This window comes from Sphaeramia orbicularis, chromosome 18 (assembly GCF_902148855.1).
Source record: "Sphaeramia orbicularis chromosome 18, fSphaOr1.1, whole genome shotgun sequence".
In the NCBI taxonomy this organism is placed as follows: Eukaryota; Metazoa; Chordata; class Actinopteri; order Kurtiformes; family Apogonidae; genus Sphaeramia; species Sphaeramia orbicularis.
The window spans coordinates 9,159,126-9,186,066 of NC_043974.1; the positions used below are offsets into that span (position 1 = coordinate 9,159,126).

The following is a 26,941-nucleotide window of genomic DNA, read 5'->3' on the forward strand; positions in this document are numbered from 1 at the left end:
TGAGAGTAGCTTAAAATTCTATTGAGGTTCTGGGCCTGTATTGCCAACTAGTAGAGAAATCATCACAGATCCATTGATTTTGGTTGGATTTTTATAATTTTTTCTGTGGAATGAGTATATTGTTTGGTGAAAAGAATGGCATATTGGCTGACGTCATAATTTGGGGGAACAGTTGATTGCCAATGAAGTAAAGTTGAAAATATTGGAAAAAAGTGAGAAAACACCTTTTTTTTTTCCTTAAATTGAGCCAAAATCGTGCAGAAATATGTTTTTAAGAATTACTTTTTCATTGAAGGTTGTCACCTTATGTGTTTTTTGCATCTGGAATGCATTTATTGACAGCTTACCCAGCCCGCTGAGGACTGAAAGAACATTTTCATTTTTCAAAATTTTATATCAAAAAATGAGGGGTACATACACTAATAAGGCCACAATTTTTTTTTGTGATATTTCCAGCAGAGTAGACCCTCCAGTTATCAGTCCTTAGGATCAAAATTAATTGAAAAAAAAAAAAAAAAAAAAAACAAGTAAAAAGTATGGCAGACCATGTCAGGTTCAACCCATTTTTGAGACTTTGGCTCTCTGACTAAAGCAAGAACCTCAAGTAAAAAAAAATAGCAGCAAGAATTGGTTTATTTTCCAGTCACATTTTATTACTTTTTTTTAGTACATTTCAGTTTGTCGATAGATAACTAGAGCAGAGGAAGAGAGACTGTCCACAGTTACCCAGCAGGCTCAGGGACAGTGACGCGTTTATTGTCTGTACAGCTCAGAGGGTTGAAGAGAAAAAGTGAAACAAAGTTCTTGTTTTACCTTTGGAACTTTGAGAACAAGGGGCATGTTGAAGGGCAGGAAATCACAGCGGTTGTTTACGAGATACATGCTTCTGAACACGACACTGACACACTGATGACACGTTGGCCTGGTAGCTCCAGGTGTAACCAAAAATCTGTGGTACGTATTTTCTACCCAGTTTTGTATCAACATTACTGTTTTTTCCCTCCATGTCAGTAAATGCATCGTAAAAAAAAAAAAAGAAAAAAGAAGGGTGTGTCAAGACATTTCAGGGATTCCACATCTTTAAGTTTAATTTGAGTGTAATATTCAGATTTTAATTGTTGTTTATAAACATATTTTCAACTTAGTGCTAATTCCACCTTTTTTATAAGATCAGGATCTTCAAGTTATTTTGGTAGAAACCAAAAATGCAAATGAATACAAGAGCAGGGACAAAACAAAAACGTGACAACAACAGAAGTATTTTTAGCCTGTTTGTTGGTAAATGTGTCTCTTTACTGGCTGTTAAAATGAACAGCTTTAGCAAAACCAAATACTGCCAAGAAAACCTGCCCAGACCGCTCCTCCTAAATCACAGTGGCCCTGGCCGATCCATTCATGGGTCCCAAAGACGTGACGCTGCTTTGTCAGCATCTCTGAAAACCTCGGATCAAGAACTGTTTAAAAAGACAGAAAATAAACAGAACTTCTGGCCAAAATGTCTTTCAACAGATGAAGAAATGTCATGAGAGACTAGGCATCGCAGCTGTGAGAGGAAAGTGCAGTATGATAATGATGAGCTGCACAAATAAACACATTTATTACCACCATGAACAGCTGACTGGGTTTCATGGAAAAACACTGAAATACAGGTGTTCAGTGTTTCTGGGCTGTGGTCAGCTGACTGGTGACCCGCTCATGTCCGTTTGTTTCTCTGGACACAGTAACTTCAGAAGTAAACCTGATCAGACCACTTCAGGCTCAGAGCTGATTTGTTTTGCTGCATTCAGTCAAATTCTTCTACTTTTTTTACACTTTTTAAATACAAATATTTGAAAGAAAAGCCATTTTTTTGCTGATTTTCTCCAGCATGTGTTAAAAGCTTAAGTACTTTCTTCACAACAGTGACCCTAAAAGATTACTTATAGGGTGAATTTTATTTCCGATATGCTTTTACATTCCTCTACTGTAGTGTTTTTGTCTCTTGCACTGCTTTTTTCAGTGTCTCACACTGGTTTTGTGCCCTATTGCAGCCCCTCCCAAACAGCGTCCCAATTCAACATCTGAAAATCTGTAAAAGTATTTTTTAGAAGACAGAGTATTTCTATTTTTAGGATTTATTTATGGTAAATAACCTCCCACCTGCAGTACCCACATGACTCACTTGGGGGCAGCAGTCTATAGTTTAGGACTCATCACTTGTCCTTTTGCATTATACCAAACATCCTCTACATGAAGATGGTACACTTTGATATGAGAGTTATTTCCGTACATGTATTTAATGTGCTCTTCAAAATTTCACGTTGGAAAATGTTTCACAGAAGCGCAAAGGCTCTTAGAAGTATTGGAAACACCATTTTTAAATCATTAGATTAGTGGCAATGCACTAATTCCACATTTTCATTTGTGTTACTTTTCAAAATTTTGCTTCAAATTTGCTTTACATTACATAGTGGCTTCCTGTGTTCTGAGTGGGCGTGGTCAAAAGGGTTGAGAATGTCATGTATGAAGGAAAATAGATGAACAATAGCTCAAAAAAACACACTATCATCACAATATTTTTTTTTACTGGTAAAATTATTTTAGTTTTTTTTCCTGCTTTTGTTTGAGTGTGTTCATATGTTGACATGCCTCAAAGAAAGTCCATTTCGTTCAGATCTGTGTCTGAAAAATGTCACTTAAATACCAGAATGTTCATAAGATATGTGGCTTGTGAAAAATGGGTCTAGTTTGGAATGGAGGATTCATTAGAAAGAATTGGAAATAAATTAATAAGAAAAAAATACACAAAATGAACAGAGCATATGAATCAGGGACAGTGAAAAGATAAATTCCAAACATGTCCTTTATGAAAACTTATGTCATAAACAATATTAGGATGGAAGCGAGACATTAAATGCTTTGAGATGTGCCGCAAAACAGATCTACCAACCACATGAATTGTGTTGAAAGTCCAAAAGGGGGCGCTGCACTCAGAAGAAACTCTTCATTGAGCCTCACTGCAGAAACACTTAACTGTGTACATGGGAACACTGAACAAGTGTTTCAGTGATGATACAGCAGATCAGAGAAAAGAATATGGCCTCACCAGACAGTTTTAAAGCCATTCCTAGATCAAATAAACCCTGATCGGGTGCTTTTATGACTAAAATATGATGTGACTGTCATAATGCCTCATTGTCTAATTTTAAAAATGCATTGTTATTAGGGAGCTTTTTTTCCTTAATTCCTGGAAGTCTTTTTTTGTGAATTGATTTTGTCTGTCTGGCAGCGGCATTTCACTCACTTCAGAGTAAGTGCCTTTAGAATAATTTCCAGTAAACTCTCAATAACCTTCATCAAAATGTTTGGACACAAAAAAATGTAGCTTTGACCGGAAATGTCAAACCAAGATCCTGTTAAGCACACAGATACATTCATGTAAAAATAAAATGACACACGCAGAACTCTTTGGAAACATGAAAGAAGGCATACGGCGTGAGAAAAAAGATGCACTTAAAACATAGAACAGCAGAGGGAAAGGCAATAGATAATGTGATAACAAAGGTGTATGTAGAATCATACTGGAGATCTGGATATGCTCAGGTTGGTAAAGAAGTAGAGAAATTAGATTTAAAAAAATGTTGATTCTATATGAAAACTGCTGTCTGCAAAGCTGTGAGGTATATTTAATGGGTGACAAAGCTTGCTCTCTATTTCTTTCCCACATTGAAATGTCAATAATTTATTGAATTTAAGCAAATACAGGCAAATATAAAACACATCACTATGATCCAGTATTGATCAGTTAAGCTTATGCGCTTTGAATGGGAACGTCCAACTGAGCAACATCACAGCAGGATGAAAGGATGAATAGGACACATCACCACAAGTAACATCTTAGATATTAGGTCTTTAGAAGACATTAAAATATGTTTATGAAAGCAGATTTTATGTGTTAACACAGCCAAACATAATGCGCCTTCACTGGTTATGGCTTGAATCAAGGCACTCATATACAGTATATTCATGTATTCATTCCTGATGCACCATGAATTAGTTTTTTATAGTTATCATATATTTTTTTTAATTTTTGGTTAGTGTGAAATAGTTTTGTAGGTGCATAATCAGTTTTAAGGTCCCATATTGCGCAAAGCTATTTTAATTTAATACGAAGCGTAATACAGGAGGAAAACAAAGCTGATTTTAGCTGCAATTTTATTTCATTTTTATTGTGTTCCATTGTTTTTAATGTTATTTTTAGCTTAGTTAACTTATTAACTGTAATAACTGTAACACATCACTCTACCGGCAACTGCACACACCATAAAATAAATGAAGTGTAAGCTGGAGTCGTGGTTCAGAAGAGGCCAAATATAAGTTTCAGTGGGGGACAATAAATAAATACATGACTGAACTTGAGAAACGGTGCATCATCATCATCATCAACAGATAAACTTCAGGCATTAAAAGCAGCGATAACTCAGATTAATATTTTCATTTGTGAGCGCTGCAGTCTATTCAGCTGGGAACAACAATCAAAACATAACCCCTACTTCACAAGAATGGAACAACCCATCAGCTACAGTAGGTTTGTACATGTTGAAATGTCTTAAATCATATTGTTAGCCTCATAGTGTAATTACCTAAGTCATCCACTATATGGACAAAAGTATGTGGACATGTTGAATTCAGGTGTTTCTTTTCTAACAGGGGTCTGGGATACAAAACAATAACAAATGTCATTATATGGTTTTATTTTGTGATCAATATCATTGCATTGGTTAGTTTGGTTTAAATTGTTATCTTTGTTTCCAAAAAAATGTTATCTTTGTTTCCAAAATGCCTCAGAGATGGTTTTCACTTAATTTCTCTCAACATCGATTTTTTTTTTTTTTTATTCATGACTATAATTTTAAATGTTCTACCTCTAAATTTCTTAAATATTTTTCGTGCTCTGACTGTAAATAATCATTTCCTACCACAACTAACCATCTCACTTAGGAAGAAAAATCTCCCATTAAACTTATTGATGTTTATAAACTATATGGACAAAAATATTGGGACACATCATGGCTACAGCTGTAAGATGTCCAGTTCATGCTGATGTGAGATATAAACACAAATACTAATGTTTGATTAGGTTTTTAATTACTCCTAAACAAAAAGGCCACTGTAGTGTGGAGGAGCTTAAGTGCTGGAGACAGTGTGGAAGCCAAGATGCCGATCACTGGCACATATTCTGGGACTGCCCAAGAATAAACCAGTTTTGGAAGGATATACACAAAAATATAGAATATATACTTAATGTCACTTTATCTTTTGAATTTGCCACCTTAATTATGGGAAAAACTGAAATTTTAGTGAACAATGCCTACTTATATAGAATTTTAATAACTGCTGGCAAAAAGGCTGTGACCAGGCACTGGCTCCAACCTGAACCGCCTAATCTGAAAAAATGGGTAGATATTGTGAATGAAATTTACCAGATGGAAAAACTAAACTTCTCCCTTCGGTTACAAATGAACAAATTTTCAAATCTATGGTCAAAGTGGATATTTTTTGTTTACACTTACCAAACACAATCTGTTGGAACCCTAAATGTACAAGAAATGACAATATAATGACAATGTATCTGGAATTGTCTTGTTTTTTGTTTTTCTTTCGACAGAGGAGGTCAAAGTCTCGTGGTCTTTCGTGTGTGTTTTCTTTATGTAACAATGCATCCATTGTTCACAGTTCAATTGTTTTATTATTAACAACAACAAAAAAAAAAAAAAAAGAAAAACTGAAATGTTGAGAATGGAAAGATTGGTCATTGGTCACATACTTATTACGTGACCACAATGTAATTTCTATGTATTCAATGTATCTTCTCAATATTTCTAAATAAAAATCTGAAAAAACAAAAAACATAAATACAAATAATCAATATAATATTTGTCACAATATTAAACTATATTATGACTATATTTGTCATTATTGTTTTGTATCCCAGTTCCCTGTTAGAAAAAAAACACCTGAATTCAATGTGTCCCAATACTTTTGTCCATATAGTGTATGACTTAGGCAATCATGATATGAGGCTAACGATATGTTATTTAGCAGTTAACACAATTTAATGCCTTCTAATTGCAAAATCTCAGATGCTATTTGTGCAAATTCATTCCCATCCTGCTGTAACACCGCTCTCAGCTTCACCTTGCAGTGCATCGAACTGAAAATAAGACTTCGATTTTCTACATGAACACGCAAATAAAATGCATGTAAAGCACCTGCTCTGAAAATGTAACCGTTCAGTGTCCCTGTGCCTGTATCTGTGGTCGATTACTCTAAAGCCTGCCAACTGGACCTTCTTTGCATAATTACACTGCGGTACAGCTCTGTCCGTATGCGTGCATTGTGGGTAATATGGTGTCTTCTTTTGTGGAGTCTGTCCCCTGACGTTCCTTGTCCACGGTCCACGCCCTGTTTGTTTGTCTGCGCCTTAAAAACGTCCCGACCGAGGCTCCACAGTTAAGGTAGAAATGGACTATTAAGGTGCTTTCAGGCTGTTTAGTGTCCAACATTCCCATTAGTCCACCTTAACAAGTCCCCAGTTAAAAGGCAGACAGTTAAGTGTTGTTAAGCTAGTTTGACAAATCCACCTCTGTCAGTTCAGCTGTACACAGTGTCTCTTCGTGCTTCAGGAGTCCATTAGGAACCGCATGGGTAAAGGTGTTTCAGTATAGTGGGGTTTAGAAGAATGATAGTGGATATAATGATGGAGTCAGTGTCGTTGAGCTCGCTGGAGGCGTCACAAATCACAGCTCGGGGGAAAGAAACATGTCTTTTTGGACCTCCAGGGCTCTGATAGTGGAATGTAGAGCAAAATGTGAGCACAAGAGAAACACAACTCTTGTAAATTAGGGGAACTATTTATATTTAGTTTGATATGTGCCAAGAGGATGCTGGACGCTTAAACTCAAAAGTGATCATTTTGTATGGAATTGCATATTGGAGGGGAGGAAGTTAAGAAGTAGTGGGAGGACAGGTGAAGGAAGAAAGGAGGAGTGTTGTGGAGAAGAACCTAAATGGATCCTCTTTCTAAGGCCTTTCTAAGACTTTAAAGAAGGGATTTTGACGTAAGCAACATAAAGGAATTGAAATATGGCATCCCTCCAGGTAAATGAGCATCCTTCCTCTCTATAAATTAAAGTGTATATGATTAGAAATGGGTACAAGCTTTCAGCTCTTCACCCACATTCAAGGTGTTCTTTGCTTTCCTTTACCAGCCTCTTCATCCCTCGAGCGTCCTCCTCCTCCTCCTCATCGAACCAGAGCTACGAAAAACAGGGGGTTACCAGTTTCAGTCAGAGGGCCGACGTCGCAGTCTATCAGCCGCTCCCCTCTGAAACGTTTCTCGGATCCCTTCCCTTTTCACCGCCGGTCCCGTTGCCGTTCAGAGCTCTTCCCAGATCAACACAGACAGCGGCGGTCGCTCTTGGTCACCTCTTCTGAGGAGTGAACCACGTTGGGTACAAACCCGCTCTTCACGCCCTCCCAGCCCTCCTGGATCGTGATGTCTCCAGACCGCACCAAGGCGAAGATGTCTCTGGTCAGCTCGGTGAAGGCGTGCTCCACGTTGATGGCGTCACGGGCCGATGTCTCCACATAGCGCATCCCATAAGCCCCTGCCAACTTCTCTGCCTCCTGACGGGTCACCTGGAAAATTAGAGACCACACTGTAAGACCGGATAAGTTGATTTTATTTTTTTTTTATACTTTATTTTTAACAGATTTTACGTTTTTTAAGAGACAGTAAAACAAAAAAGTAAACACATACAAAACAAGACAAGCACAGATAGGGCAGTATCGAAACTTAAAGTACAACGATAAAAAAGTGGGTCAATGAGTCACAATGTTATCCCATCATAATAAGAGGGTTGAGTTAGTTTGTGTATTGTCCTGTTTCAGTCCAAGTCAGATCATTCAGATATATTCTCATGTTGCATCAGATCATGTCCCGTAAACCTGCTGACATAATTACATCCATCATTTTCATAAACATTTGTGCACATTTTCTGGAAAACATATTTACACATGTGGATAGTAAAACACACAGATGTTGAGATATATGTGCATTTCTCATGAGAAAAACAAGGATAAGTTGAGTTTACTTTAAAAATTTGAGGAAACCGGTTGGCTTAAAAAATGTAAGTAATGAGTAATGAAAACTTGAGTGTATTAAACTTAAATGCTTGATTTGAATGGAATTGCTATTTTAAGTACAACACACTAAATGCCAAGTTAATTTAACTTAAAATTTCTTGCAGTGTCAATTGCTTTGTATAATCATTAATTTAATATCATCAGTTCATTGTACTCAATCCCAAGTTGATTTAAATTAAAATCTTTTGCAGTATTAATTTCAATAAACAAAAAAAATAACTACCAAAATGACATTCTTTTTCTTTTTTTATTTTGCTGTAGAAGTTTTAACTTCAAACTACAACATGAAAGTCATGGAACATAATGTCTTGGCTATACAACCAGATGTTTCCAACCTTTCTCTCTATAAGAGAGCATTTTTCTGTCTAGTGAATGAATGCTTAGCCCTACTCAGAACTCAGGTTGGAAGGTCCATGCTTTAACAAACAACCTTAAATCACTAGCTACTGAGAAAATATTTCACATAAAACATGAAAAGGTCTTCCACCAAGATTTTCTCAGCTCTTTCACAATAACACTTCTGCTGCTTAAACAACTGAATTACAACAAATTACAAGATATAAAGGTCAAACAGTGCACAAACAGCAACACGCTTTTTGAAAAGTGCAACATGAAAAACTAACCACCTGATACCTGGAGCAGTAGCATAATTAACTGAAATCTCATTTTAGACTTAAAGCTGGTTTTTCACCTGGTTCAATTAATGATCAGCTCATCATCAAACTCTGCAGAACCTGATAACAATGTAATGGCTTCCAGGTGTGATGGAGGAGGGAAATATCTAAAACATGCAGGATACCAGCCCTCGAGGACCGGAGTTGGACACCCCTGCGTTAGAAGTAGCCCCTCCTCCCCCACTAAAACATAAAATCAACCACTCAAATGGTAAATTGTAAAATACACAAAATAAACTTTCCCACAAACAGCTAGATCTACAAAGTCCCAGACACTTCAAACTGACTTCAGAGATTCAATCTCAACTGCAGCTCAGTTTATGATTTGGAGCAAAACATGCAACTGCCCACATGTACAAGTTAAAATGGTGGCCCTTCACAACTCAGTGGAGATAAAAAGGTGTGATCATGACTAAAACTTAGTGATTTAAATCCATTCAACATAAACTTTTTCGTACTTTCAACTATGTCTACAAATTAGTAGAATATACTTAACATTTCATAGTAATGTAATAAAACTTAAATCATTTAAGTGCATTTTAATCAAAGAATTTTAGTAAATACAAACTCAATATACAGGTTCTACTACATTAACCCTTTTATTGGGCAAGTGACTATTTTTGGTAATTTCCACATACATTACAAGACAGTGATAGCAACAGTTACAGTGAGTCACCAATCTCAGGTCCTGTGGGGTCTGCAGGGTCTGTAAGGTCCACCTCTGCATGAACAGTGAGTGTACCTGCTTTGTTAGGTACCATGAAGTAATGGTACTAATGTAAGGAATGATGTTCAAAGGGATCATGTGGATGTGGACAGGGGTCTGGATCAGCACCTATGTTGGTCTAACATCCTAAAAGTGAAGTTCTACTGTTCTAAAATACATGTTCCTTTCACATTATATGTGTTTTTCTTGTGTTTTTTTATATATACTTTCTGAATTTTCTTTTTTTGCCACTTATGGGTAAGGAACCAAATATGGTAACTTCACTGACAGTATGAGCTCCATGGATGGACAGTGGCACGAGCGTCACTGATGAATACTGTAGTGTCTGTATCTGAATCTGACAGACTTAGAAGGGAGGTGACGACATGTGGTTTCATAATGTGTACTTTTTACTATACCACCTGTATTGAATACTGCCGTACATACCAGAGATACTTCCTTAAACAGTGTCATACTCAGAATGCCTTATGCAGGTGTCTCTTAAAGTGACAGAACCTTTTTCTGTATTACCCCCATTACAAATACGTTACATTACAAATTGATTCGGTGCAGGAGCAAGAAGGTGAGTGTTAGAAACATGCAGAGAAACGACTTTGGAAACAAAGTCTTAACTTTTTCATGTGACTGAATGTGAGGCACGTGTCCTGAAATTGCACAAAAGCCACTTTGTGAAAAGTCATGATGTTATTTGATGACTAAATAATCAAGCTCATTGAATTGCACTGCATTTTTTTTTTTTTTTACCAGAATGAATTTCTTGAATCAGAATGTGCTTAATCGCTCTGTATTGTTATTTGGGTGTAAATTGTATCATATCGCATCGCAAGGTGCCACAGATGTCTACATATTGGGTCGGAAATGCTGTATCGAGATGGGGATTGTATCGGCCTTACAACTAAGATTCCCAACCCTAATGGAGATCCATGTCATCAGACATAAATGCATTTCAATGATTTATTTTTCTTTACATAAGGACAACAATATTACTGTACAGTGTTGGTCTAAATTACTGAATTTTGGACTTTTCTGCTTCATTATACAAAATAACATATATTTGATCAAAGAATAATCAAATGTGTTGCATTACTTTACTTACATTAAAGAAACATTAATAATTACGTTTAATGCATTTTTAACCGGATAACTGCTGTTTTATTGCATTTTTGTCTGCAGCAGTTTATCACCCAGGACCTTTTTTTGTTTTGAATTGTTACCCGTCGACCAACTTCAGGCTGAAGGGGTATTGTAATTGTTTTGTCATTTGTCTGTCCGTCTGTCTGTCCAATCAACAACTGTAATCAGATTATCTAAAGAATGCATTGAGATATCTGCACCAAATTTATACAGTGGATGCATGCAGCTGTCTACCTTTTCCTTTTCACCCTATTCCCCAAATTCCTTTCAAATCCATGAAAAAATTCCAGCATGTGTCCACGTGTACTGTGTGAAAACTGTATGATGTCTTATATTTGTGCTTTGCATTATTTTGTTCTTCACTGCAAATTTCGAAGAAAAGGGTTCTATGGTGGCGCACCAGTTGCAGCGGCTCGATGTCCCTAATCATCGATCGAAATGTCGTTTGATGTACTCTGTGCTGTATGTACACTGTGCTGTCAAATGACAATAAAGAAATCTGTAGTCTTAGCATGGAGCAGAAGGCTATTGAAAATAGGTCACATTGACCTACTTTTTCAAGGTCAAATGGCCTTGTGCTGTTATAATATCTGAGTACCTTCAGATATAATTATGTATGTATGTATATATAGGGCAGTAACTTTCAACTTACAACATTTTAAACAAACAGTAGCTCATAAATGGTCTTCAACACATGCACATTACCACATTGCACATTTAAGAGTTTTACTGGAACAATTCCTAAAAACCTAGAGCAGTGGTTCTTAACCTTGTTGGAGGTACTGAACCCCACCAGTTTCATATGCGCATTCACCGAACCCTTTATTAAAAAATAAAATATAATTTTTTCAAATTCAAGACACAGGTATATGTTTTACTGGTGCACAAAATGAACCATGCATTAACATCACTGTGTTCAAAGAACAAAACCAATACAGTGCATGAACTCACAACAAATTCCATACCTTTTCACAAAGACATGACCTGTTTTAATACTACCACACTGAAATGGTTTTAATTTTTGTATTCCAATAATGAACTTATTGTATTTATGCTATTTATCATTTTTAACATTTTAACACACACCCATCACCTAATTTCCATCAGGCTACAATAATAATGAATATTTACTGCAAATCAGTGTGACTTCTGCTGTTGCCTTTGAGAGACCAGTTCAGAAATGTGTGGCTTCACCTTGGCAAGTGCCACTCTCTTTCTCCATCCACGACGGTGCGTCGGTTGTCACATGATTGTAACTGACCAGTGTGGTGACCGAAAATGTAAACAAACGCTACACATGGCTGCCTCCGTGGTTAACAGGAAGTAGCAAAAGTCATAACAATGATGTGGAAAATAATTCATCGTCAGAGGAGTGGAAGAGATTATAAACACTTCCGGATGTGTTGTAGTGCTATAAGCAACAATAATACACCGCATATATTGGATGTCAATCAGAGAAAGAGTCTCCAAAGCCATTTGTTTACATACACGGACCTAGCCCGACACACACACCCGACTAATGAGTCGGGTGTGTGTCTTGACCTCCGCCGAACCCCTGAGACTGACTCACCGAACCCCTAGGGTTCGATCGAACCCAGGTTAAGAACCACTGACCTAGAGAGATAAAAGAATACTGAAACATAAATAATTGTATTTATGTTTTAGGCTTTTAGGAATTGTGTGTTTCTGTGTTGTGTTGTTTGTTGTATGAGCGACGTCTAATATGATTTTCTATCACGACAGACAATAAAGCTTTTCTGATTCTGAACAGAATCTTACACTATATTTGATTCAGATTCAGATAACTTTATTTTTCCCCTAGGGGCAATTCAGTTTGCAGACATGGGTTGAAGCAGGACAGGACATTAGACCCACAGTCTACAATACAATACACTCAGATCTGTCAATGAACAGGACAGCTGAAGGCTCCAGCCATGAAGTGCAACAGTGACAAAGTGCAACAGTAGCAAGAAACAGATAAAATATACAACAAACAAAAAGTTAAGGACATTTCTGTTTTTTTGGGTTGTTTTTTTTTTTTACTTTTTTTTTTGTAATTTTTGCCATTTGTAAATAAAACTATTTGTGGTCATTAGAAAAACATGTTTCAATTCAATTCAAACACAAAAAAGTAAAAAGTGCTGTGCAAGAATCCCAAATCCCACCTTCACCCACAGGTTTCCAGGACAGGCCACATTACAACCTTGAACCATCTTCTGGAAGGATAAGGGCATTAGAGCATTATAAAAAAAGAACTTTAATGATATGCAGCAAGGAATGTTCTGAGCCTGTCCAGGTCCCACTTGAGACAGAAACTGTTTTCTTCCTCAAATAGATCATACTGACATACTAGAGGTTTTTTTTAAATGCTTCATATTTATGCTTTCTTTCTTTTCTGTCTATAATCAACCTAAAACATGTACACTACAAACAAAAAGTTAAGGATATTTCATTTTTTTGTCATTTTTTTGGTCATTTTTACCATTTGAAAATAAAACTATGTCTGATCATTAAAAAAAACGTGTTTCAATTCAATTCACACACAAAAAAGTAAAAAAGCGCTGTGCAAGAATCCCAAATGTAAAAATAGCCCAAAAATTAAAAATATCCTTAACTTTTTGTTTGTAGTGTGCATTTAAAACCTAAACACAACACGTAAAATTTGGCCGAGGGGTATTAAAAGCACCCAGCCAGTCCTCCCTCACCTGCAGTTACCCTTCATCATCTCCATCATCATCATCATTTACTACTGTAGTCAACACACTATACCATAATATGTACCAACACTGTCCTCTGCCATATAGTTATGACAAGGTTGAAACTTTGAGTATCATTATTGTGACACTGTGAAAAAAATATTGTGGAATACATGGATACCTTTCATTTCATGGAAAAATTGTGTAGTTTTAGAATATAACATCAAAAAATGTGTATCACTTGTCCTTGTGTGACATTTTGCATGATGTTTGCTGAAAAGTGGGCAAAAATTACCCTTTTTCAGTGACAAATAATTTGAAAACCCATATTAATCCTGTTGCTGCTTGCAAATTCTCATTGAACTTGCTTACTTTTAACCTTAGAAGAAGAGCTTATGGGATGCCGTTTTGAATGAGTATCAGTTTCAGTGATTTCAGTTCAAAGTCAATGACGTCAGATCAGCCAGTTCCTCAGAAGACATCCTGGGACAATTTTGTTTGGATTTTTTGGCTTCTAGGTAAGAATTTGACTTATAATTCTTTATGTAGAGTTGATATTACCATAAATCTGTCTGTATTATACATCATTCTCTTTCTTTTTCTGTTGTGAATAAAGCATTACCCAACAATTAAATATATTCTAATATTAGATAAGTCAAATCATTACTTTTACTAACCCTACCCCCATCAGTTTTTAGTTTGTGAAAAAAATACATACCATTGTAAAAAAAAAAAAAAACTTGCATTCACTCAATTTTCAATATCTAGCCTCCAAAATTTAATCAATTATGCCCACCTACATGGGCTACAATTAGTTTAGTTTATTTAGGCCCATTTACTTTCCTAAAGTGAGATCAAGTTGTTTTTTTTTTTTGCAAACAAATTGTTATATTCGTTTTTGAAACTGCCCACCAATTTGTTAGATTTTGACTTGCTCTGTCAATTATGAAGCCAATTCAACCAGCCAGAATCACTTTAGGAAGGCTTCTATATATCAATTTATAGTTAAACTAATAAAACAACTCTTACACATGTTATGGAGTAATGCCTAATTGATTTTTTTTTTTTTTTAATTTCAGAAAGATTGAATAGGTCTGAGATGCCAAGACAAAAGCCATCCAGGGGTGGAGGAAGGAAGGAAGGCCTCCTGGGGAGGATTCAAAGCTCACAGATGAAGAGAAGAAAGCATGTTATGTTTGATTTTTGACAGAAATTAAATGGTTAAATTAAGTTTCATGTTTTTTTTGTTTCAACCTTGTGTCAATAAAGGCTCAGTGATATGAAAACCACAAAACATTTTGCATAAATGACCCTAAACTGATATTTTTTCAATCCATAACCAAGAACTTGAATTTTTGCCCTTAGAAACATACTCAGTCATAAGGCATTACAGATAATTTACTGTTCACTTATACTCCCTTATATGTCATATTGTGTGGGAGTGTGGGGCTCGACATATAAAACAACTGTAAATACTACAGTTCTCCTACAAAAACGAGCCATATGTATTATTAATAGGGCCGGTTACTATGAACATACTAATGAATTGTTTATGAAATCCCATTATTATGAAATTTAATCATTTGGTTTACTATAAAATAATGCAAATAATGTATAAAAGCCAAATTAAAGTTACTCCCCATCTGTGTACTAAGGTTCTTCTCAGCACATGAGTCTAAATATGATTTGCGAGATGTTTGTAAATTTGTTGTACAAAAAGCTAAAAAAGAGACAAAAAGAAGATGGATATCTGTTGTTGGAGTTAAACTATAGAATGAGGCCAGCATGGATTTAAGAATGTGTAGCCCATTTTTGATATTTAAAAAAATGGTACGTAAGGCAATTTTTGAAGGATATAATTGTTAAGCTCTAATAAGTGATAGGTAAATTATTTATTTTTGAGTCTACATTAAATTACCATTAATTTGGTGGTTAAGTTTTCTCTTTCTCTGGTTTATTTTCACCTTTTTATGTTTCGCTTGTTTGTTTGGTTGGATACACTGTCTTTTTTGTTTGTTTTTTTTGTTTTTTTTCTTTTTCCTATATTGGATGCTGGGTAGCTGAATTTGTTCTGTAGGACAGGCATTAATATAAGCATTTTGCTTCTGCCTGGGCCTTTTCAGTCATTAACCTGTTGGTAATGTTTGTAATGTTTGAAGTGTTGTTGTTGACACTGGTTATTATGTGATGACTGAATAAAGAATTTCATCATCATCATCATCATCATCATCATCATCAACGTCACTAAAATGCAACTCAAACCTTGAACCTTGTCTTATGTGTCTTGTTCCTGTCTGATTTGCCTTAGAATCAAAATTTTCTGACTGTCTATCTGCCTATCTGCTGGTAGGGTTTGTTTTCTCTAAATATGAACTTATCCACATTCGGATCCTTTTCCTGTTTCAAGCCATGACACATAAAGTACACCTCTGAAATTGATCCTTTGTGGAAGTGAGAAGGTATTCAAAGGCATTAATGCACCGACTGTGTGACCATGACACTTTTAAAGTTGCTGTTGACTTCATTTGTACTGGGTTAAGACAGAGTGGACACTCACATAGATTGATAATGATCATTTTGGCAACATAATCAAACCACTATGAGAACATCAGAAACATGGAATCAGTAGTGCACTTAAGCTTGACTTTGAAGACCAGCAAAGAGACAGAGCAAAGAGTAAATGATTCTACAGTAAGTGACAAGTATGAGCTAATACGGGAAACCTTTAATTCTTGCTTTTGTTTTATTTATTTTATTTATATTTCTGCTAAAACAATGAAATATATGAGCTGAGATTTGCTCTTGTGCTGTGTCACGGTTTAATGTCTCTTTCTCACTAGTGATATTTTTGCTTTCTGTCTCGATGCTGTCTCATGAGAATAAAAATACAAATGATGCCAAACTCTTCTGATCTAAATGCGGACTGATCTAAAAGGCTATTTTAATGCTGCAGACTTTGATAACTCGTGTATTAGGTAACAATCAAAGGAGCCATTTTCCCCAGCACTGACAGATAAGATAAGATAAGATAAGATAAGATAAGATAAGATAAGATAAGATAAGATAAGATAAGATAAGATAAGATAAGATAAGATAAGATAAGATAAGATAAGATGAAATGAGATAAGATGAGATAAGATAAGGTAAGATGAGATGGGATGAGATAAGATAAGATGAGATAAGATAAGATGAGATAAGAAAAGATAAGATGACATAAGATGATATGAGATAAGGTAAGATGAAATGAGATAAGATGAGATAAGATAAGGTAAGATGAGATGGGATGAGATAAGATGAGATAAGATAAGATGAAATGAGATAAGATGAGATAAGATAAGATGAAATGAGATAAGATGAGATAAGATAAAATGAGATAAGATAAGGTAAGATGAGATGGGATGAGATAAGATGAAATAAGATGAGATAAGAAAAGATAAGATGACATAAGATAAGATATGAGATAAGATGAGATAAGAAAAGATAAGATAAGATGACATAAGATGATATGAGATAAGATAAGATAAGATAAGATAAGATAAGATAAGATAAGACTTCATTTTTGGGGAAATTTCACAGTTAACAGCAGCAACAAGCATGTGCAGAGAAAAGGACAGGTAGAAAAAAAAAAAAAAATGAGTGAAAAATGAAACATAAACAGAAAAATAAGGAATTTTGGTATTTATATAAATCTTTATATAAATGCTTCATGACAGATGGTTTTGCGTTCAGTGTTTTTGCTGTACACACCTGACGTTGCGCCTCCAGGTCACACTTGTGTCCCACCAATAGGAAGACGATGCTGTGAGGCTGGACGTGGCTCCGTGCCTCCTCCAGCCAATCATGGACATTCTGGAAGGAGCGACGATTGGTGATGTCGAACAGGAGGAGACCGCCAACAGAGTTACGGTAGTAAGCCCGAGTAATGGACCTGATGGAAAATCAACAAAAGGATATTTGTTCTAAACTTTTGATGATTTTAACACGAGGAACAAACAGACATACACAACAATTTACAATCCTTGCTAGATCAGTGAGAAAAAATAGGTGTCTCTTTTCCCAAACTGTAATCAAAATACACAAATTAAATGTTATCAAATTGTTTCCAGCAATGTTGTCAAGCTGGCCGAGCAGTCGAGGCAAGAAAAATGGCAAAAAAACTGAATTCAGTCCGAGGCGCTGTAAGGGTTTTACCTTTTCAGGTTTAATTTAAGGCAATGGCTACTGCCACAGTACGGTGGCACAAAATATGGGTTTGTTTATTTCCACAGACCAATCAAATGTTAGCATTTGTACTAGAGCCAATCATGGATTGCCCTTTATTGGGCAAATGACTATTTTTGGTAATTTCTGCAAACATTAAATCTGGGCCCAACCCCGTGCCTCAGTGAGGTTCAGAGGGATGTTGGTTTTTCTAAAACTATACAGTGATTCAGACAAATTTTATAGACATTTTGAATCTGTAAATAGTGAATATGAGTGATTTTTGTCAGTTTATGACTTTATAACAGTTATTTTATTGCATGTGTTTACTTTTTAGCAAGTATTGTTCAGATATTTTATGGCAAGAGGAGGGAAGCTGTTGTTGCGGCAAATGACGTGCAGGTAGATGACGATGTCCAATAATACACTAAGGCTGAAATGTTGAATTTCAGAGTATTTCAATGAGTGCCCTATAAGGGGTTAAGAGTCTGTTTTAGACCTGCTCTGTATGTTAAGTGTCATGAGATAACTTTTGTTATGATGTGACGCAATATAAATAAAATTTCATTTATTGAACAAAAGCATTATTCATACAACTTAAACATTTAGACAATTTAACACAATTTAGACCTATTTGCTAAAAACAATATAAAACATATACAGGGGTTGGACAAAATAATGGAAACACCTTCACCTCAAGATGATAATTCCCCAATCCATACAGCTAGAATTGTTAAAGAATGGCATGAGGAACATTCTAATGAAGTTGAGCATCTCGTATGGCCGGCACAGTCCCCAGACCTCAACATTATTGAGCATTTATGGTCAGTTTTAGAGATTCAAGTAAGACGTCGATTTCCACCGCCATCGTCTCTAAAAGAGTTGGAGGGTATTCTAACTGAAGAATGGCTTAAAATTCCTTTGGAAACAATTCACAAGTTGCATGAATCAATACCTCAAAGAATTGAGGCTGTAATTGCCGCAAAAGGCGGACCTACACCATATTAAATTATATTTTGTTGATTTTTTAAGGTGTTTCCATTATTTTGTCCAACCCCTGTATATAAAATGAAAAGCACAAAACACTGAAATGGGAGCTCTAAAGAGGAGACATTATTCAGTAGTAGTAGTTTAGGACAATATGACACTAATATCAAACAGTCTGATTCAGTTACAGAAGTGCCCTATCCCTACAGCTCCACCTTATGGAGCTTCCTGACTGAGGTACAACTAGTAAAAAAGTGCAGCTATGCATTACAAATATTTGGCATGTATCAGTTTCTGGAAGTAGCATCTTCATTTACCCGCACTGAACAACCAGAATCTGAACTCCGAACTGCAGACAGAAAGAGTAAACACATCCTATTCACTAAGCCTCGAGTTCAACCTCCCACATCCAGCACACAATGGAGCGAATAAACCATTAACAGAGGGAAGAATCGAAGGAAAAGTGACACAAACAAGGAGAGGCGCTGGTGCCTTTGATGCCAGGGAACTAGGACAAAGAGGTGAAAAGCTATTCAGAGAGAGAAGAAGAATGATAAAAGGTATAAATGAAGGAAAACAAGTGGGAGGACAGCCTCAGAAATGAGAAATAATTTAGAAGGAATTAGAGATGTTGACTGATTATATGGAAAAATAACAAACTTGATGATTTTACTCTCTCCTGTGACTGGTGCGGTCTGTTATTCCAAGAACACAATGACAAATAGGACTGTTGGAGCCAAAATACATTTTTGTTTGTTTATTCCTCTTTTTTGTTTTGACCTTCATTTAATAATTGTTTAGTGGGTGTGGCTGTGATGATCACCACATGTGCAATTCATCATGGGTGTTGGTATGGGTTACATATACCTGCTGTGTGAGGTGGGCAGTGTGTGTGTGAGGACAGGCCCAAACAATTTTCTGACCGTGAGACACAGAGTAAATTAAGTTGGTCTTGGAGACCACCCTATTTTAATGAGAATTTTGTGTGCGCTACTGGTTATCATCATGGAGATACGCTGGTAAAACTGCTCTGGGATACACCAGCACACAGTAACAGAGTAACAGTGACTGGAATGATCCAGACACAAGGAAATGTAACGTTGGAGGAGTTTTGTCATTGAAGGTATTGCATGACTCATTTATTTTTCATTTTAGAGGTGGTGGTGGTGGTGGTGGTGGGGTGTTGGACTGAACAACTGTCAGACGCACATAATTTTGTCACACTGTAGCCTAATGTCGGTGCTTATTTTTTATTAGAATTATCAGATCAAATGAAGAGGCCCGTAAAGTGTGAGTGTGTGTGTGTGTGTGTGTGTGTGCGTGTGTGTGTGTGTGTGTGTGTGTGTGTGTGTGAGTGTGTGTGTGTGTGTGTGTGTGTGTGTGTGTGTGTGTGTGTGTGTGTGTGTGTGTGTGCGTGTGTATGGGGGGGGGGGGGGCGGACATACGTCACAATTATTTTTTCTTCCGTCATTCCAAAAATGTTCACGAGGGTGAAAAATGCATTCTCTGTATCTGGCTTCATCATTTCAATGTCTCCTTTTTACGACAATAACCTCAGCCATGTGTGCGCAATTGCACATACAAACTGTTTGAGACATGTTAAATATAGACGCAGTTTCTATGAGCAAAATTGCTTTTGCGTTTGATAAATCACTTTGCGTGTGCTAAATTATGATATTTACATTTTCTCCTCCCAGCACACGCACAGTTGTGTGTAAACGCCCCATATTGCATATTCATTGTGTTAAACATACTAACTGGATGTAGACGCACTATTTTGCACCTTTGAAAGACGCAACCCTTGGTGTGCACTGTTAGTAAATTAGTTTATACATTTTTTTGTGTGTGCAATGAGTTTGCACACATTTTAACACACGCAGACCCTTCATAGATTCGGTCCTATGTGTAAAAAGGTTACATGTTGTAATTCCTAAATAATTACCTCCGCCAAGGATGTTATGTTTTTGTCAGCGTTGGTTTGTCTGTTTGTGTGCAAGATAACTCAAAAAGTTAAGGATGGATTTGGATGAAAATTTCAGGAAATGTTGATAATGGCACAAGGAATAAATGATTAAATTTTGGTGGTGATCTGCCTTGGCAGAGGTCTGCGCTCTCCAAGTGCTTTTAGTTTATACAATATTTTTTGTCAAAATCATTGAATTAAAGCTAAAAGTCAACAATAAAAATAATTTTATTCATCATTGAATTTAGTCTTAAAGTCTATTTCAGATGAAAAAACAAACACTTTTGGAGCCTGGAAGGGATTTTTGAGTATGATTACTCCAAAAGTACACAGTAGAAGTAGTTCATAGTGTTTGTGCTAATAATATATGAAGTACTAATACCAAATAAAGCACATTCACGAAGTACTTACTGGAAAAAATAATTTTATTCATCATTGAATTTAGTCTTAAAGCCTATTTCAGACGAAAAAACACTTTTGGAGCTTGGAAGGGATTTTTGGGTATAATTACTCCAAAAGTACACAATAAAAGTATCTCATAGTATTTGTGCTAATAGTATATGAAGTACTAATACCAAAAATACCAAAGTCACGAGGTACTTATTGGAAAAAAAATAATTTTATTCATCATTGAATTTAGTCTTAAAGCCTAGCCTTTCAGACAAAAAAACAAACACTTTTGGAGCTTGAAAGGGATGTTTGAGTATGATTACTCCAAAAGTACACAGTAAAAGTCAACACTTCAGTCACATCTTTATTGCCTGATATTCACTATGGTGAATGTGGAGAAGTTTGTCCAAATACTTATGGGCCTGACTGTGCTGTATATACACTTACATTTACCACAACTTTGCATCGTTGGAAAAAATTTGAAAAACATGACAAGGCAAATGCACTCAGGTGATGTTAAATTTTTTTTCCTCTTGCCAGGAAAACAAAATGTCCAAATATCAGAACAGTTCTGTACTAAACAAACACGCCTAAAAAAACAAGCCTCTCCTTGAACCACGGCCCCAAACTTATAACCTGTTTTCCTGAACATTTTGAGTGCGTTTCTGGTGCACTCTCATTAAATTAATCTGCAAAACAAATGGTTGAAATCAATGCTGCCAACGTGCACTCAAACAGTATGAGCTTCAATACACGAGCATTAAACAGTAAAAGCCCAGTGGAGAGAAGAATGGCAGTGTTTTCTTTTCCTTTTTTTTTATTCCAAAACTTACACAGCAGCTCAAACTAGGAGGAGAAGTCCTGCTACGTTTTGACAAGATGTGACATTCTGCATGCACACAAATTCAGACCAACCCCCCTACGATGCGCTTATTTTCTCACAGGAGGAGCGCTGACAGAAATCTAAGACGGAGAAGGAAAATTACAGACTCGAGGAGGAGACGAGCCGACATGAAAGAGGAAGAGGGGAGGATAAGTCGGCAGAGATGATACAGTAAGAGGGAGAGGAGTGGGTGGCAGGAATACAGAAGCAGCGAGTGATTCACTTGATGTGACACACACACATATATTTAAAGAGGGAAGGACCACGCAGATGCAGCTACAGTGACGGAGATGAGATGTGCGTCGTCGGGTGGAGGAGAAGGAGAAGAAGAAGAAGAAGAAGAAGAGCATGGGAATGAAGGGCGAGGTGGATTTAGATCAGAAGAGAATGAAAGCGCCTCATATTCATATCCAAAAAATCAACTACACTGTCATAAAATAACAGTAATAAGTATAAACAAAAACACTGGTGCATCAATAAAGTCAAAATTGCAAATTTAGTATAAAGGATGTGAAAATATAAAGATAAAGAGCTCATTTCCTAAGGGTTAGAGGTTAGGGGTTAAGGCAGGGGTGTCAAACTCATTTTAGTTCAGGGGCCACATTCAGCCCAATTTGATCTCAAGTGGGCCGGACAAGTAAAATAATAACAGTGAAAAAAGTAAAATTATATCATGATCAGGTTTACATCTACAAAGTTTCCTTAAAAATCTGAATAACATGAACAACTTGAATTGTCTCAAGAAAAACAAGTGCAATTTTAACAATATTATGCTTCGGTTTATCAGTTTATCATTTATATTATAAAATATTGATAACAGAATATTGGTAAAATTGCATTTACTTTTCTTAAGGCATTTCCGTTTGTTCATATTTGTTCAGGTTATTCACATTTTTTATAAAAGTATAGTTTGGTAATGTACATATTTTCATGTAATTTTTCTTTTTTACACCAAAAAAACAAAGAGAAAATGTGGGGTTGTCATTATTTATAGGTTATTATGATAATATTTCACTGGTCTGACCCACTTGAAATCTAATTGAACTGTATGTGTCTGTACGTGGAACCTGAATTAAATGATTTTGACACTATTGATTGTTCATATCTTCAAAGTAATTTTTGCAGTTTTTCACAAATTCATCCCACGGGCCGGATTGGACCCTTTGGTGGGCCGGATTTGGCCCCCGGGCCGCGTGTTTGACACCTATGGGTTAGGGTTAGGGGTGACACAAAGCTTTCTCCAAACAGCGTGTAACAAAGCTCTTTAAAAAGAAATAAATGTCAGATAAAGTGTTGCCTATCTACAAGGATCGGCTCTTAAATTCTTAGTTTATGAGATAAAACTGATCAGATTTATGGTCAAGGAACCGTTTTTCTTTAAAATGGCCTCTCACCTTGTGCATTCTTGGCTTTGTGGATGAATAGAAAAAGACTGTGATTTGTCCTTCGGGCCCCTAGGGACGTGTCATGGTTGCCATGGAGACACTAATCATGCTGACAGGTGAGACCAGTCCCCTTCTGTCAAGATGATGAGTTGAGCAGAGACTGAGTGTGTGCATGCATGTGTGAAGATGCATGTTAATCATTATGGATTTGTTAAAGCTACAGACTGTATAGAAAGGATGCAGGGTTTTCCTCTATTCAGGATCCTGAAGAATTAGGGACAGATACAGGGGACACATGGAACCTTATTTTGGCAAAATATATCAGCCACTGGTGAGAAATGAGTAATGTTTTTATCCTATCTGAATTGTGTAATCATCTACACATGAGGTGTTTGCCTAATTTTACGAATCAACATTTAGTTTTATGTGAAATGGCTCAGCGGACTGCATCTGTCATCACCTCCACCAAAACAGCCGCTACCTCAAAACATTTAACCTCATCTTTGAGAACAAGGCAAAAAAAAGTGTTAAAAGAAGGGAAAAATCATTACAAGCAAGGCAAGGGACATTTATTTGTATAGCACCATTCATTCACAAGGCAATTCAAAGTGCTTTACAAAGGCATAGAAACACATAAAATTCCACAGGACAGCAGCAGAATAAAACCTTCAACAAAAGGACAGTGGAGAAAAGATGCTCCACTCCAGCAGAAACCACCACCCCTGGAAGTACCTGCCTCGTCGAGAGTGCAATTCGCTACTTTCGCCCTCAGGGACTCAAGAATCCCAGAAGCTCAACCGGTTTTGTGTAAAAAAGTCAGTGTTTGCGTTCCTCACATAGGCTACATGTATTTGTTTGGTACACCTCTGTATTGTATTGAAGGCCCCAAATCGAAACAGTTTGGTGCAAATGAGTGCACCGTTACACCCCTACTTTTCAGTAACCCGGTCGCCCCAGTTCTCGGTCAAATTTTCTCCTGAGGGAACACTCATTATCTCCCACTGCAGCCCAAACATTAGTGTGTGTGCTTCAGCTGCTCTTACACCTGTGCTGTGTGTGTCAACCTAACTTGACCTGGCTCTAGCACAGGGGTCTGCAACCTTTATTATCAAAAGAGTCATTTTGCCTCCTCTTCCGCCAAAAAAAAAAAAAGTCCGGAGCCGCAAAAAATAACAGAGCTTATAAACTTTTAAATGTTTTAATCTTTTTTTACATTTTATCTGTTACAACCACTGAATACAACAAATAGAAGTGTAGTGTGGAATGGATTCTGGAGTATGATTACTCAAAGTACACAGTAAAAGTATTTCATGGTATTTGTGCTAATAGTATATGAAGTACTAATACCAAAAATACCAAATTCACAAGGTACTTACTGGAAAAAAAATAATTGTATTCATCATTGAATTTAGTCTTAAAGCCAATTTCAGACGAAAAAACAAACACTTTTGGAGCCTGGAAGGGATTTTTGAGTATGATTACTCCAAAAGTACACAGTAGAAGTAGTTCATAGTATTTGTAATAATAGTATATGAAGTATTAATACCAAAATTACCACATTCATGAGGTACTTATTAGAAAAAATAATTGTATTCATCATTGAATTTAGTCTTAAAGCCTATTTCAGATGAAAAAACAAACACTTTTGAAGCTTGGAAGGGATTTTTGAGTATGATTACTCCAAAAGTACACAGTAGAAGTAGTTCATAGTATTTGTGCTAATAGTATATGAAGTACTAATACCAAATATACCAAAGTCACAAGGTACTTATTGGCTGTTCTAATGTCTGTCAAAACATAAACAAATGAATTCCATCAAAATTATATCAAGCATGTCTCATATTTCTATCAAGGAAAAGTTATTTTGCAATATTCGTTATCATTTTATTGACCTGCCCTATTGGAGGAGACATTGAACTAAATAAACTAAATGTCTGAGAGAGAGTAAGACTGTAGGACAGGTAAAAACTATGGAGAGCCAATGCAGCCATCTGTCATCTGATAGCACTGTAAATATTTAAGCTATTTACTAGGGATGCACTGATACTGATACCACTATCGGGTATCGGGTCCGATACTCAGCGTGTGTACTTGTACTCGTACTCGTAAAAGTACTCCGATACAACCGCACCGATACCACTTATGGCAGCGTGACATTCGCAGTTAAGTGTATTTTTCAAAATAAATGATGGTGTCAAAAGTAACGCTGACACCAAGTAATGTTAAAGACACCGACAGATATGGACGGAGCGTTCTGTCTGTCCTCTGCGTACATTCCATCCATTTTCCAGGTGCTCGCAGATGTGTACCCAGACAGAGAATACCACCGGAACTGTGGAGGTAGAGGATCTGTTAAAAGAGCAACTGTGTGACTTAAAGGTCCCATATTATGCTATTTTTCAGTCACATCATATAGGTCTCAGAAGCCCAAAAACATAGTATTTAAGTTTGTTCGACCCAAAATCATCCTTTGTTTGGAGTTTCAGCGGTCGAAAAAGTCACTCTCACCAGCCCTCCTCAGAACAGGCTGTTTCTGGGCCTGCTTCCGGGTATGCAAATGAACGCATCTGTCCACGCCCACTCCCCCTCCCCTCTCTGTGAGAGGACGCGGCTTACGCTAGCGGTACTACACGCTAATGTTGACTGTGAAGCCATGGCTCGTCGGGACGCAGTAGTTCAGCCATACCAGTTCGACCCAGAGTCTGACCCAGAAGGAGAGGCTCCTGATGAAGTCCCGACTCTGCGGCTGCAGCAGGACGTTTCGGAAAACAGCGGTGTTGTGTCGGGTTCGTGGACCTGACATGGAAAGACGCCTGCCGCCACTAATGCAGGCAGCTACTAACAAGCTTGATGCTAACTATACTGATGCCAACCACAAAAGGCCCGTGTTCAGAGTAGTTCTGTTGAATGTCTCTTGATATTATCAGCTCTTGCATGTTAACGGGGACGCAAATGTTAGCAGCAGTAACCGAGCTATGTTAGCTGCCATGCTAACGTTAGATGTACACATCAACAACCACCTGCTTATCCGTAATGTAGGGTTATGCAGTAAAGATACAAAAAAATGATTAGAACTTACATCTCCCACACTTGTACTTGGGTCACGAACCGTTGGTACTGCGTCCTTCTTGATTCGGAGTCTTTGTGCTAAGCCGGAGCTGTATGGGCCCATGTTCGAAAAACACTCATCCATGAAATGCCGGGCACACACATACAAGCGTTTCGGAATGTTGTTTGGTACATGACCATCAAAGATATAATCCAGCCACTTTTTTCGGAGAGGCTCGGAAGTGGGGAGCAAAAATAAACTTTCATGTTGGTGTGTGCAGCCAACAACACCACAACTTGCGTGTCTCGCCTTCGCCATGTTTGTTGTCCAAGAGGTACTTTGCCAGGGTGGGGCTCGCTTTGCCAGGGTGGGGCTCACCTTTTCATGCAGGGTGGGGGCACAGTCAGGGGGAGGAGTTAAATCCGCTTATTTCATCATAAGCGGACCCAACTCAAACTCGGCCGTTTGAGCAGGCATTTTCACAAAATGTGGTGTAGCAAGGCAGGGAGGAAACAGACAGTTTTCAAATTCGAACCTCATAATGAGGCTACTGCAACACACACTACTATAAGAAAAATTTCACAAAGTGAGATTTGCATAATATGGGACCTTTAAGGCGGCCATACACTGTGCGATTATTACGATCGTTGCACCCAGCTCCATCTC

General features: G+C 37.0%; 1 protein-coding gene across 2 annotated transcripts in view; it reads right to left on the reverse strand.

Annotated features, from left to right (window-relative positions):
* Positions 1-5,996: 5,996 nt before the first annotated feature.
* rab39bb (RAB39B, member RAS oncogene family b) overlaps positions 5,997-26,941 on the reverse strand; it is a 33,411-nt gene continuing 12,466 nt past the window's right edge. For both annotated transcript variants that reach the window (XM_030162564.1, XM_030162563.1), the window contains exons 3-4: positions 17,166-17,346; positions 5,997-7,680 (exon numbers count right to left, since the gene is read on the reverse strand). In XM_030162564.1, coding sequence (XP_030018424.1) covers positions 7,435-7,680; positions 17,166-17,346 — 427 coding nt within the window. In that variant the 3' untranslated portion in view covers positions 5,997-7,434. The remainder of the gene's footprint in view (positions 7,681-17,165; positions 17,347-26,941) is intronic.